Raw genomic sequence first — 12960 nt, forward strand, 5'->3', positions numbered from 1 at the left:
CACCAAATTACACCATACACAAAAACAAACTCAAAATGGATATAGGGCTTAAATATAAGATGGGAAACCATAGAAATCTTAGAAGCCATAGGCAGCAAAATAACAGACATAAGTCATAGCAAGATCTTTACCATTACAGCTCTAGGACAATGGAAACTAAGGAGAAAATAAACAAATGGGGATACATCAAAATAAAAAGCTTCTGCACAGCAAAAGAAACCATCAACAAAACAACAAGAAAGCCCACTGAAAGGGAGAACATATTTGCCAATGCTATATCAGATAAAGGTTTAAACTCCAAAATTTATAGGGAACTCATACAACTTAACAAAAGGAAGATAAATAATCCAATAAAAAAATGGGCATAGACCTAAATAGACACTTTTTGAAAGAGGACATACAGAAGGCCAAGAGACATATGAAAATATGTTCAAAGTCATTAATCATCTGAGAGATGAAAATCAAAACAACAATGAGGTACCATCTCACACCTGTCAGAATGGCTATCATCAGCAAGTCAACAAACGATAAGTGCTGGCGAGGATGCAGAGAAAAAGGAACCCTCATGCAATGCTGGTGGGAATGCAGACTGGTGCAGCCTTTGTGGAAAACAGTATGGAGTTTCCTCAAAAAATTAAAAATGGAACTCCCATTTGACCCCGTGATCCCACTTCTAGGAATATATCCCAAGAAAACAGCAACACCCACAGAAAGGACATATGCACCCCTATGTTCATAGCAGCACAATTTACAATAGCTAAGATTTGGAATCAGCATAAGTGCCCGTCTGCAGAAGAGTGGATTAGAAAACAGTGGTAAATCTACACAATAGAATACTATGCTACTGTAAAAAAGAAGGAATTCTTACCATTTGCAACAGCATGGATGGAACTGAAGAGCATTATGCTAAGCAAAATAAGCCAGTCAGAGAAAGATAAATATCACAAGATATCACTCATTTGTGGACTATAATGAACAACATAAACTGATGAACAAAATAGAGCCAGAGACATAGAAGCATCGAACAGACCGTCAAACCTAAGTGGGTAGGCTGGGGGAAGGGAGAGTAAGAGATCAACCAAAGGACTTGTATAGATGCATATAAGCATAAGCCATAGACACAGACAGTAGGGGAGTGAGGGCATGTGCTTGAGAGTGGGAGTGGCTGGGGAGAGGTCAATTGGGGGAAAAGGAGACTTATGTAATACTTTAAAGAATAAAGAATTAAAAAAAATAGAATCAAATTTTGTTGTTAAAATGTAAAATAACAAAATGTGAACAATACACCAGAGGGTTCAACAACAAATATAATCAGATAGAAGAAAGAATCAGTAAAGTAGAGATATAACCTGTGAAATTATTGATTCTGAGAAAAAAGAAGGAAGAATGAAAAATGAATAGTTCTTATGGGGTCAGTGGAGCACCATTAAGAAAATCAACATACACATTATAGGAGTCCCAAAAGATGAGACAGAAAACAGCAAAAAAAATAAGATTTGAAAAAATAATGACCAAACACTTCCCAACTTTGATATGAGATTTGCATATAAAAACCTAAAGACCTCAATGAACTCCAAGTAAGATCAACAGAAAGACACCCATATTGAGATACATTGTAATAAAACTTTGAAATTCAACTAAAAGCAAAGAGAGAATCTTGAAAGCAACAACAGAGAGTTACTTGTCATATACAAGGGACATTAATGAGATTAATAGCTGATTCATAATAAAAATTCATAGAAGCAGGAGGCAGTGGAAGGACATATTTAATGATATAAAAGAAAAGAACTGATGACATTGAATTTTATACCCAGCAAAAGTGTTTTCAAAATTTAGAGAGTAATTAAGATATTTATAGATAAGCAAAAGCTGATGGAGCTGGATCTGTCTTAGGAGAGATGCTAATCATTTCGATTGAAATAAAAGGATGCAAAACAGTAACTGAAAGCCATATGAAGAAACAGAGACTCCAATAAAGGAAAATATGTGGGGAAATATAAAAGCCAATATTACTGCATATTTGGTAACTGCTTTTTATTTCCTACATGATTAAATGACAAGCAAATAAAAATTACTAATCTATGCTACAGGGCACACAATTTTACTAACAAAAGAGTAATATGCAAATTGACTATCACTCCAACACACAACATGGCCGCCCCCATGTGGACAAAAGATGGCCAGCAGGGGAGGGCAGTTGTGGACGATCAGGCCAGCAGAGGAGGGCAGTTGGGAGAGACCAGGCCTGAAAGGGAAGGCAGTTGTGGGCAATCAGGCCTGCAGGGTAGGGCAGTTGGGGGGACCAGGCCTGCAGGGAAGGGCAGTTGGGGGGGACCCAGGCCTGCAGGGTAGGGCAGTTAGGAGTGACCAGGCCTGCAGGGGAGGGCAGTTAGGGGTGACCAGGCCTGCAGGGGAGGGCAGTTGTGGGGAACCAGGTCTGCAGGGGAGGGCATTTGGGGGAGGGACCAGGCCTGCAGGGGAGGGTAGTTAGGGGGAACCAGGCCTGCAAGGGAGAGCAATTAGGGGCAACCAGGCCTGCAAGGGAGAGCAATTAGGGGCAACCAGGCCAGCAGGGGAGGGCAGTTAGGGGCAATTGGGCCGGTATAGGTGCAGTTAGGTGTCGATCAGGCTGGCAGGGGAGTGGTTAGGGGCAATCAGGCAGGCAGGCAGGCAAGCAGTTGGGAGCCAACAGTCCTGGATTGTGAGAGGGATCGGACCTAAACGGGCAGTCGGACATCCCTCAAGAGTCCCAGATTGGAGAGGGTGCAGGCTGGGCTGAGAGAAACACACCCCGCCCTGTGCATGAATTTCGTGCACCAGGCCTCTAGTAACATGATAAAAATAACATAAAGAGAAAGAGCAATATAGGAGAAAAATTATGTATGCTACTAAAGATAAATATATATGTCCACTTTCATGATCTTGGCTCAGTCAACAGTTTCCCTGATATGACACAAAAAATACAGACAACAAAATGTTGATAAATTCAGTATCATCAAAAGTTAAAATTTTTGTGCTTGAAATAATACCATTACAGAAGAAAAAAAAAACTTGAGAATAGAAAAAAATAGTTTAAAATTATATAGCTAAAAGGAGACTTGTATCCAGATTATATGCAAAAGAAATGAACACACATTTTTCCAAAGATATACACATTTATTCAAAAAACATACAATGGCCAATACATATGAAAAGATGTTCAACATCAGGGAATACAATCAAAATCCATTGAGAAGCCATTTTGTATCCACAAGGAAGACTGTAATTAAATAGACATGACCTGCTCTGGCCAGTGTTCTCAGTGGTTAGAGCATCAGACTGCACACCTAAGGGTCCCAAGTTCGATTCCCAGTCAAGGGTATGTGCCTGTGTTGCAGGTTCAATCCTGGCCCTGGTCAGGGCACATGCAGGAGGCAAGCAATCAAAGTGTCTCTCTTATACCATTGTTTCTCTCTCTCTCTCTCATCTCTCCCTCTCTCCCTTCCACTCTCTCTAAAAGTCAATGGAAAAATATCCTCAGGTGAGGATTAAAAAAAATAAATAAATATATTAGAAAAAACAAAAATACAGACAAGTCGCCCTGGCCAATGAAGCTCAGTTGGTTGGAGCATTGTCCCATACACGGAAGGGTTGTGGGTTCAATTCCCAGTCAGAGCACATACCTAGGTTGTGGGTTTGATCCTCAATCTGACTGCAAATGGGAGGAAACCAATCAATGTTCTCTCTCACCTTTCTCTCTCCCTCTCTCTCTCACACTCTCCCTCTCCCTTCCCTTTTCTGTACAATCAGTTAGCATATCCTCAGGTGAAGATTAAAAATAATAAAAAATAAATAAAATTTAAAAAGACAAATCAACAAATGTTAAGGATGGCAGAGAAATCAGAACCCTCATACACTGCTGCTCAGCATGTAAAATGGTGCAGCTGCTTTTTTTAAACATCTGTATTGATCAACATTTTAATTAGTACCAACTGCCAACAATGAGCAAAATGTAAATGACAGGTGGATGCAGGTTGAGTAATGAGACTAGAAAGCCACTGTTTCCTTTCTACTCCAAGAATTTCAAGAAACAGTCCATATACTACCTCTTTTTAAAAGTAAGCTTATAAATTCTCCTGAACCCTAAAATTATCAACAATACACAAATAGTTATCATTGTTTTGGTGCAGCTGCTTTTGAAAACAATCTGACATTTTCTCTAAAACTTAAGGACAGAGTTACACTAAGACTCAGTAATCTCATTTCTTGTTATGTACCTAAGAAAAATGAAGATATATGTATGTATATACAAAATATTGTATACAAATGTTCAGAGCAGCATTATTCATAACACAAGTGTCCATATACTAGTGATAAATAAAATGTTGAATATATTTAAGATGGAATATTAATCAACAATAAAAAAGGATGAAGCACTAATACATGCTACACCATGGATAAATCCTGAAAACATTATTCTAAGTGGCAGAAGTCAGTCACAAAAGATCACATACTATGATTTTAGTTATATGTTTAGAATAGAAAAATCTATTGAGAAAGAAAGTGGATTAGTGGTTATCTACTAATCCTTTGTGGAGCTAAGGATAAATGAGTAGTGATTGCTTAAGGTTACAGGATTTCTTTTGGGGATGATGAAAATGATTTCAAATTAATTGTGGCGATAGTTGCTCAACTATGCATAAACTAAAACTACTGAACTGTACACTTAAATGGATTCAATACAAAATATGTAAATTATATGTCAATTAATATTTTAGAGAGGAAAGAAGCAGCATATAATTATATGACTTAGAAAATTTCAGAAAATGTACTAATTTTTAGAACCGAGACAGATGGGAAAAATGCTGAAAAGAAAAAAATAAATATATATGTGTGTTTTTATATATTCTTTTTTATGTGTGTATACATAAAGGGACTATCATATTTGCTAGCACTAAAATACATTTCTGGCCTTTTCAACAAAATCTGTGGAAAAGAAAAACCTAACATTTGATGGGAAAAACTGAACATAACATTCCCAAGACCAAGAAAGTCACAAAAACATATTATTTTGAAAAATACTGATCAAAAGAGTGTAAGAATATTATAAAGACTGATTGCACCTATATATTCTATAAAATAAGATCTTACTATGAATAGGCCCTCTTAAGCCAAAGAAAACACCATCTTCAAAACTCATATGAGTATTTTTTTAACTGTCTTGTGCTTTTTTAACTTTTTTTAAAGGCCTTGAAAATAGTTTTAAAGCTATATTCCAATGAATTCTAGCCTTTCTCTATAAATTTAAGCCCTAACTGAAAAGAGTAAAAATTCATGATACTAATATTTCTAAAACATGTTTTCTTTCAAAATGCAGTATCATTTATTTTTAGTGATTATATTATAGATAAATATTTGAAGTCAGTTTCCTGCTTTGCAACATCAATTTTTAAAAAGCTGTGGGTCTTAAGTGAAGGAATATAAATTAATACTAGTCCCATTGCTGGATCTGACTATATAACTTATTTAAAGAAAACAACATATAATAAACTTCCCGTGAGAAGTTAGGTCCAAAATCACAGGGTTAATTCCATTCTGATTGCATACCTTTATTTTTGCATCAATGCTATATTTTTCTTTTTTCCAATGAGCTTCCTGCTTCCTCAGTCTCTCCAGGTCATTTAGCAGGTCAACACAGCGGGTACTTAATTTCTCATTTTCCTCTTCCAGGTCTTTTATAACCAGTCTGTTTTGTTCTTCCTTATTCTGTATACACTCTTTACTGTCCTACAGAACAGTGCCATAGGGCCGATAAAAAAACAAACAAAAAAATGGTGAGCACCAATCAGCAAATATAAACTGTGCAGTTTTACCCTCACAGCAGCTTCTTCTATATTTGATAGCCAAGGTCACCTGTATACTTTTATTGGCCTCTTTTCATGCAGGTGGATAGATCATATTTTTTCACTGGATGACAGCTTTGATGAGTACACATTTGCAAAGAGACCATTAATTGATCAAGCTGCCTTTGATGCTGTCCCCAGCTATTTTTGAGACTCATACAGACATATACTCCCAGGGTTTTATCAATTAATAATGCCAGTCCCATCAGAATCTAATTACAAGAAGCCACATATTCACACTCCTACTTTCTTAGCTCCATTTCCATCATTAACTATTTATCTGAAAGTTATCAAGCTTGGAGTCTTAGCTTTAAAGCATCTTTCTCAGAGTTTTTGAATGTGAGAAAACTGTGGTACATCAGAGCCTCAGGCAATTTTTCCTCCAAGGTTGTCACTTTCTGTGCCACAAAAGCTGACAAAGCTTAAAGTAGAACTTCAAAGTAATAGTACTATAAAACTATGTACAAGTCAACACACCTTAACTTCTTGCCTTTTATCTTTAAATTTCTTCTGCAAGTCACTGAATTCTCTCCTTAAGAAAGCATTTTCTTCATCTACTGCAATCTTCCGCTTTACAAGGTCATTTATGTCCTGTTTTAGTGCTGATTCTCTCTTTAAAAAAAGAAATCAGTTATTGGTGAGCTCGTTTTTCTAAGAAAAATTTATGTCATCTAAAACGATTCAGATCTTAATTAAAATGTAAGGATTAACTAGCTTTCATAATAACAATGCTCATTTTCTTCCTGTGATATGCCCACAGGTTTTTAAGTAAACTCCAAGTACAGTATCTATTTATTAGTTTAAAACATAGACCACATAAAAACTAGATACCAAATATTAAGCCACAATCAGAAAGCAAACTTTTAAGATTTAGGTGTGTAATAAGAGAAAAACAAAATATTCCAATTAAGGAAAATGCATATTAACTAACATAAGTATTATACTTTTGAGTATCATTTGAAAGAAAATATCTTCAAATGAAACAATTACAGTTTTTTTGAAGGTGTAAATAATTTAAAAGAATAAAAATAGCATGTTTTATTTGGTACCAAAAATATCTTGCTCCATAGAAAGAATATTCAGAATATTTAAAAATTCACAATTTTAACTGAATATTCTTCTTACCTGCCAGAGATATCAAAATGATACTGAATTGAAGGATGTATCCGTGACTCAATTCTTAGTTTCCCACTTCTCTCCTTATAGCTTTTCTCTCAGAAAATGTACCCACCCTCATAGCTTATGGTCTCATTGATGTTTGAAAGGACTACATAATTTATAATCCAGCCCTGACTCTCTCCTAATCACCAACCCACATTTTCAACTTTCTATACAATACCTCCACTTGGATTATCTGCTATCACCTCAAACTAACATGATACAACTGAAATCCATATTCTGATACTATCTCTTTCTTAAACTTCTTCAACTTTTGTCAATCCATCCATTTTTTCAACTAATAGTTATTAAATCCTATTAGCTGGCTATACACATTTTTTTAAAGCCTCCAAGTCATTCTTAACATCATCCTTCCTTCAAGCCCCATCTGCCTTTCAACCAAGATATCAGCACATTGTTTTCTTATTAAGTAATATATTCAGTAGAAACCTATAACCTTTATTCCATCACTGATCTATCACTGACAGTCATATGATCCCTAAATCTCACTTTATTTTGCACTTCCATATTTACTGATAATAAACACTCTCTAAAGGACTTGGGGATGAACTTAAAGTATGAATCAGGGGTAGGATGAAAAATGTGAGTCTAAGGAATAAAACGAGGGTATTTCCTATATTCTAATTTCTTTAAACTATAATGTAAATTGATTTTATTTTACTTCTACTTAAAAGTATTTTAAACACTAAATACAGTAATGGACAGCTTAATAATAGAAATATGTTTTAAAAAATGCACCATTAGGCGATTTTATTTTTGCGTAAATATCATAGAAGGCACTTACACAAAATTATATGGAATGGCCTACCACTGTAATTGTATGTGCTATATACTGTTATATGAATCTCAGTACAGTAGGTTTGTTTACATGAGAATGACCAGAAACACACAATGCGCTGTGCTACCACATTATGATGTCTATGATAAAATTTCTAGGCAATAGGAATTTTTCAGCTCCATTACAATCATATGGGACCACTGTAGTATATGTGGTCCTCCACTGACCTAAAGGTTATTATGTGATACATAACTGAATATAGAAAAATAATCCATGATAAGTGTGTAAGGTATTAAGAAACAATAAAAAGAGCAGCCCTGTATCCATAACAACCAATTGAAAAAGACAACTTTATCATTATCTTTGAAGGCTCATGTACTAGTATGTCCCCTGATCCTCTTACAGGGGTAAGCATTGTCCTGAAACTTTGGTTCTCACTCTTCTCTTGCTTTTCCTTATAGTTTGAAGACATATACACAGTGTCCCAAAAATGTATACAGACTTTAACATCTGATAGCTCAATTTTGAAAATGAAATTTATTTTAATGACCACTGCCTTTATAATTATTCAATGTGTATGAATACATTTCTTTGGGACACCTTACGTATCCCTATTTAATGTATTATAAAGTTTAGCTTATTTTTGAACTTTATATAAATTAAACCATACTACACATATTCTGTGGCATGCTATTTTTGCTCAATTTACATTACAGTTTGCAATCTAGTAATGGGTAATTAAATCAATTGTAATCTAGTAATGGGTCATCATAATCAGCATTTTTTAAGTGGAATAGAATACAATAAAAAATATCAAAGTGATATGCTCAAATTCTTACCAAAAAAAACTATGCTCATAAGAATATACGTATGAAAGAAGCAGACACACTTTATATATTAAATGAAATATCTCCTATTTTCTGGCAGTGTTTAATTTGGAATTTCTATTTTGTGCAAATATTATAAAAGTCATATTTAATATCAACTTTGTTACATTTTTACTTTTAATAGACATAGAAGGATATCTATTATTATATAAAACATTTATTTTATGAGTGTATACTGACTCATGAATTAAAATAATTTTTTTCTATGTGGGGATCATATTAACAAAAGGTTGAAAAACATTGCTCTAGATTATATATGTTCACAGGTGAAAGTGCTAGGTCATAGGCTAGATGCACTTCAAGAATTCTCAACAGCTCCACATTTGCAACAACACTTGACTCAAGGTTGTTAATTTTTATAAATCCAATAGATATAAATGACACCTCAACATGGTTTTCATTTCCATTTCCTATTTATATCAAAATGAGTCTGACATAAGTCAAGCAGCATAAAAACAGATCCATAAATAGGGCCTATCCACAATTCATAGCCCATTTTTCTATTCTTATCTAAGTCTTATCCATCATCTAATTCAATTTCTATCTCCTCTATGAGTCTTTCCTAACTATGACAGAAATTTAGCCATTTCTAAATTTCTGTATTGCCTACATTATTTATGTGACACTTAATATACTATCTAGTCTTGCTAATTTTTCCTCTATGTATTCATACTGTCTCCCAAACCAAATTATTAAATGTTTATGAATAAGATTGAAACTGAACTATAAATTCAATCATGTTAACTTTTGAATAAAAAAGCATAATACAGTGGGAAATTAGTTAACCAAAACTATCACATTCTGGTAATTAGTTTGATAAATTTGATATTATATTACAAAATCATTAAAGTAATAAATTAGATAAAGGTGTACTCCCAATAGAGGAATATTGATAAATTAAGTCTTCAAAGATTTGTAAAATTTAGTATAATTCAAAATATTTTTCTAAGAATATATGCCCTCAATGATCTACTTTAAATAATAAAAGCATAGGTATATACAATTACAGTGCATTTTATAATTTAGCTTTATGAGACTTTTTCAATTAACTTTTCTAGATAGAGTACATTCTTAATGGTCTGGCTTGGGTTAATATTAAAATAGCAAAAGAACTCAGAGGAACCATAAAGTAAAAAGGGTGACAAGAGAAAGTATGTCTGGAACAAATAATTTATTATGAATAAGCCATGAAATTAATAATTCACATCATGGTCAAGAGAAGTCTATAGAGTAAAGGAGAGAATGATAGTGAGTATGAAGCAGGAAAAAAGGCGGAGCAGCAGCATAAAACTTAAAACTCTATCAGGCAATACTTGAGCAAAGTTAATATATTATTTATATAACCTACTTTTAAATGGACATGAAAGTTTTAATAAAAAAACAGATAAGTAATGAAATCACAACTAAAATAAATGGTGAGTGGAGAAAGAGGATGGGGTAGGAGAACTAATTGTAATTGAGAACCTAAACTTATTTTTGAGCTTCCAAGAAGGTAAGGAAACAGGGAAATATAATGTTAAAGAGCAATCATCATCTAATTAAAGCAATATATAGGTTATTAGCAGAGTCATATTATTTAATACAATATTAGGAGGGGGATTTATTATATGACTTATTTTATAACTGACAGTGAAAAGGCTAAAGCATAGTCTTACCAAAAGAAGTTATATGAAAATGCTTACACAATTATCAATTAACTATGTTATATTAGACTGCACTTCTATAAAAATTTTTGTGCAAGCAGCTAAAAACATAGTGTGTGTGTTTTGTGTAACTTTCTAGTAATTTGTGTATTTATCCATTTATATTTTATTAGCTAGATATTTTTAATTTTTTTAAGTTATTAAATTGATTGGGGTGAACTTTCTAGTAATTTAAGAGTTACATAAGCTAAAGGAGTTGTCATACTTGAGCTACTTAATTATATTCAGTAAAACAACAAAAAACAATGAAGGGACTTCCTGGTTTCTAACCCAGCATGTAAGGAACTTGGAAGTCATCTCTCCTATTCAACACATGAAAAAGCTGAACACACTGAAAATCAACAACTCCTTTTAGATTCATCAGATAACTGAGGTCATAGGGCAAACAACTGTTCCCAAAACTGGAGAGTCAAACAGACAGATATAGAGAATCACAAGTTACCAGAGCAGAAATCTAGGAGCAGAAAACTTCATGGGTAACCAGTACCAGGGTAGGAAAAACCTAATCTATAATTAATGAATTGTTGAAGGATCAGTGTAGATATGTTTGAGAGTTAAAAAGTCCAGGAGGGCCAGTCCTAGGGGAGCTCCAACCTTTCATGTGTTTTATGAACTTGAGCCTGGTTGTCACAGGGAAGATTGGAGAAAAATCCCTTTCTGCTTCCTATAGGGAGAAGTGAAAAGTAGCCATCCTGTATAATAAAAGCCTAAAATGCAAATTGACCGAACAGCGAACGACTGGTCGCTACGATGCGCACTGACCACTAGAGGGAAGTCAACACAGGAGCTGCGCCCAGCCTGCAGGCATCAGGCCAGCCAAGGCAGGTGCCTGCAGGAGCCCCCTGATCGCCCCACCGGTTGCCACACAGATCGGCCCTGATCGTCAGCCAGGCCTAGGGACCCTACCCTTGCAGGAATTTCGTGCACCAGGCCTTGAGTTTTAAAATAAGTCCAAAGACAGATAAAGACAGCACAATGAAAGAGATTTACATGCCAATATCCCTCATGAACATAGATGCCAAAATCCTCAACAAAATTCTAGCAAATCGGATCCAGCAGTACATCAGAAAGATCATAGACCATGACCAACTAGGATTCATCCTGGGGATGCAAGGATGGTACAATATCCGCAAATCAATAAACGTGATACATCACATAAACAAATTGAGAGATAAAAATCACATAGTCATATCAATTGATGCACAAAAAGCATTTGACAAAATCCAACACCCTTTCTTGATAAAAACTCTCAGCAAGGTGGGAATAGAAGGATCATACCTGAACATAATAAAAGCCATATATGACAAACCCACAGCCAACATCATACTCAATGGGCAAAAACTAAAACCATTTCCCCTAAGAACAGGAACAAGACAGGGATGCCCATTCTCACCACTCCTGTTTGACATAGTACTGGAAGTATTAGCCATTGCGATCAGACAAGAAGAAGAAATAAAAGGCATCCAAATTGGAAAAGAAGAAATAAAACTGTCCTTATTCGCAGATGATATGATACTGTACATAGAAAACCCTATAGACTCCATCAAAAAATTATTAGACTTAATAAAGGAATTTGGCAATGTAGCAGGATACAAAATTAATGCCAAGAAATCTATGGCATTTCTACACACCAATAGTGAACTTAGAGAAAAAGAGACTAAAAAAACAATCCCATTTGCCATTGCACCAAAAAAAATAAAATACCTAGAAATAAACTTAACTAAGGAGGTAAAAGACCTGTACTTGGAAAACTACAGGACACTGAAAAAAGAGATAGAGGAAGACATAAACAGATGGAAGAACATACTGTGTTCATGGATTGGTAGAATCAACATCATTAAAATGTCCATACTACCCAAAGCAATCTTTGGATTCAATGCACTCCCCATTAAAATAGCAATGGCATATTTCATAGACCTAGAATGAACTCCCCAAAAATTCATCTGGAATTTAAAAAGACCCCGAATAGCTGCAGCGATCCTGAGAAAGAAGAACAAAGTAGGTGGGAACTCAATACCAGCTATCAAGCTGCATTACAAAGCCACTGTTCTTATAACTGTCTAGTACTGGCACAAGAACAGACATATAGATCAATGGAATATAATAGAGAACCCAGAAATTGACTCAAATGACTATGCTCAATTAATATTTGACAAAGGAGGCAAGAAAATACAATGGAGTCAAGACAGTCTCTTCAATAAATGGTGCTGGGAAAATTGGACAGATACATGCACCAAAAAAATGAAACTAGACCACCAACTTACACCATACACAAAAATAAACTCAAAATGGATAAAGGACTTAAACGTAAGACAGGAAACCATAAAAATACTAGAGGAACCCACAGGCAGCAAAATCTCAGACATATGCCGAAGCAATTTCTTCACTGATACAGCTCCTAGGGCAAAGGAAACTAAAGACAAAATAAACAAATGGGACCACATCAAAATAAAAGGCTTTTGCACAGCCTAAGACACCATCAACAAAACAACAAGAAAGCCCACTGCATGGGAAAACATATTTGCCAATGT

The 12960-nt window shown here is 34.8% G+C and overlaps 1 protein-coding gene across 1 annotated transcript in view; it reads right to left on the bottom strand.

The window, feature by feature from the left end:
• CNTLN (centlein, centrosomal protein) overlaps positions 1-12960 on the bottom strand; it is a 263928-nt gene that overhangs the window by 190103 nt on the left and 60865 nt on the right. Inside the window, exons 5-6 of the mRNA XM_014542362.1 lie at positions 6360-6494; positions 5587-5766 (exon numbers count right to left, since the gene is read on the bottom strand). Of these exons, the coding sequence (XP_014397848.1) occupies positions 5587-5766; positions 6360-6494 (315 nt within the window). The remainder of the gene's footprint in view (positions 1-5586; positions 5767-6359; positions 6495-12960) is intronic.

The sequence above is a fragment of the Myotis brandtii genome, unplaced genomic scaffold, assembly GCF_000412655.1.
Source record: "Myotis brandtii unplaced genomic scaffold, ASM41265v1 scaffold30, whole genome shotgun sequence".
Classification (NCBI taxonomy): domain Eukaryota; kingdom Metazoa; phylum Chordata; class Mammalia; order Chiroptera; family Vespertilionidae; genus Myotis; species Myotis brandtii.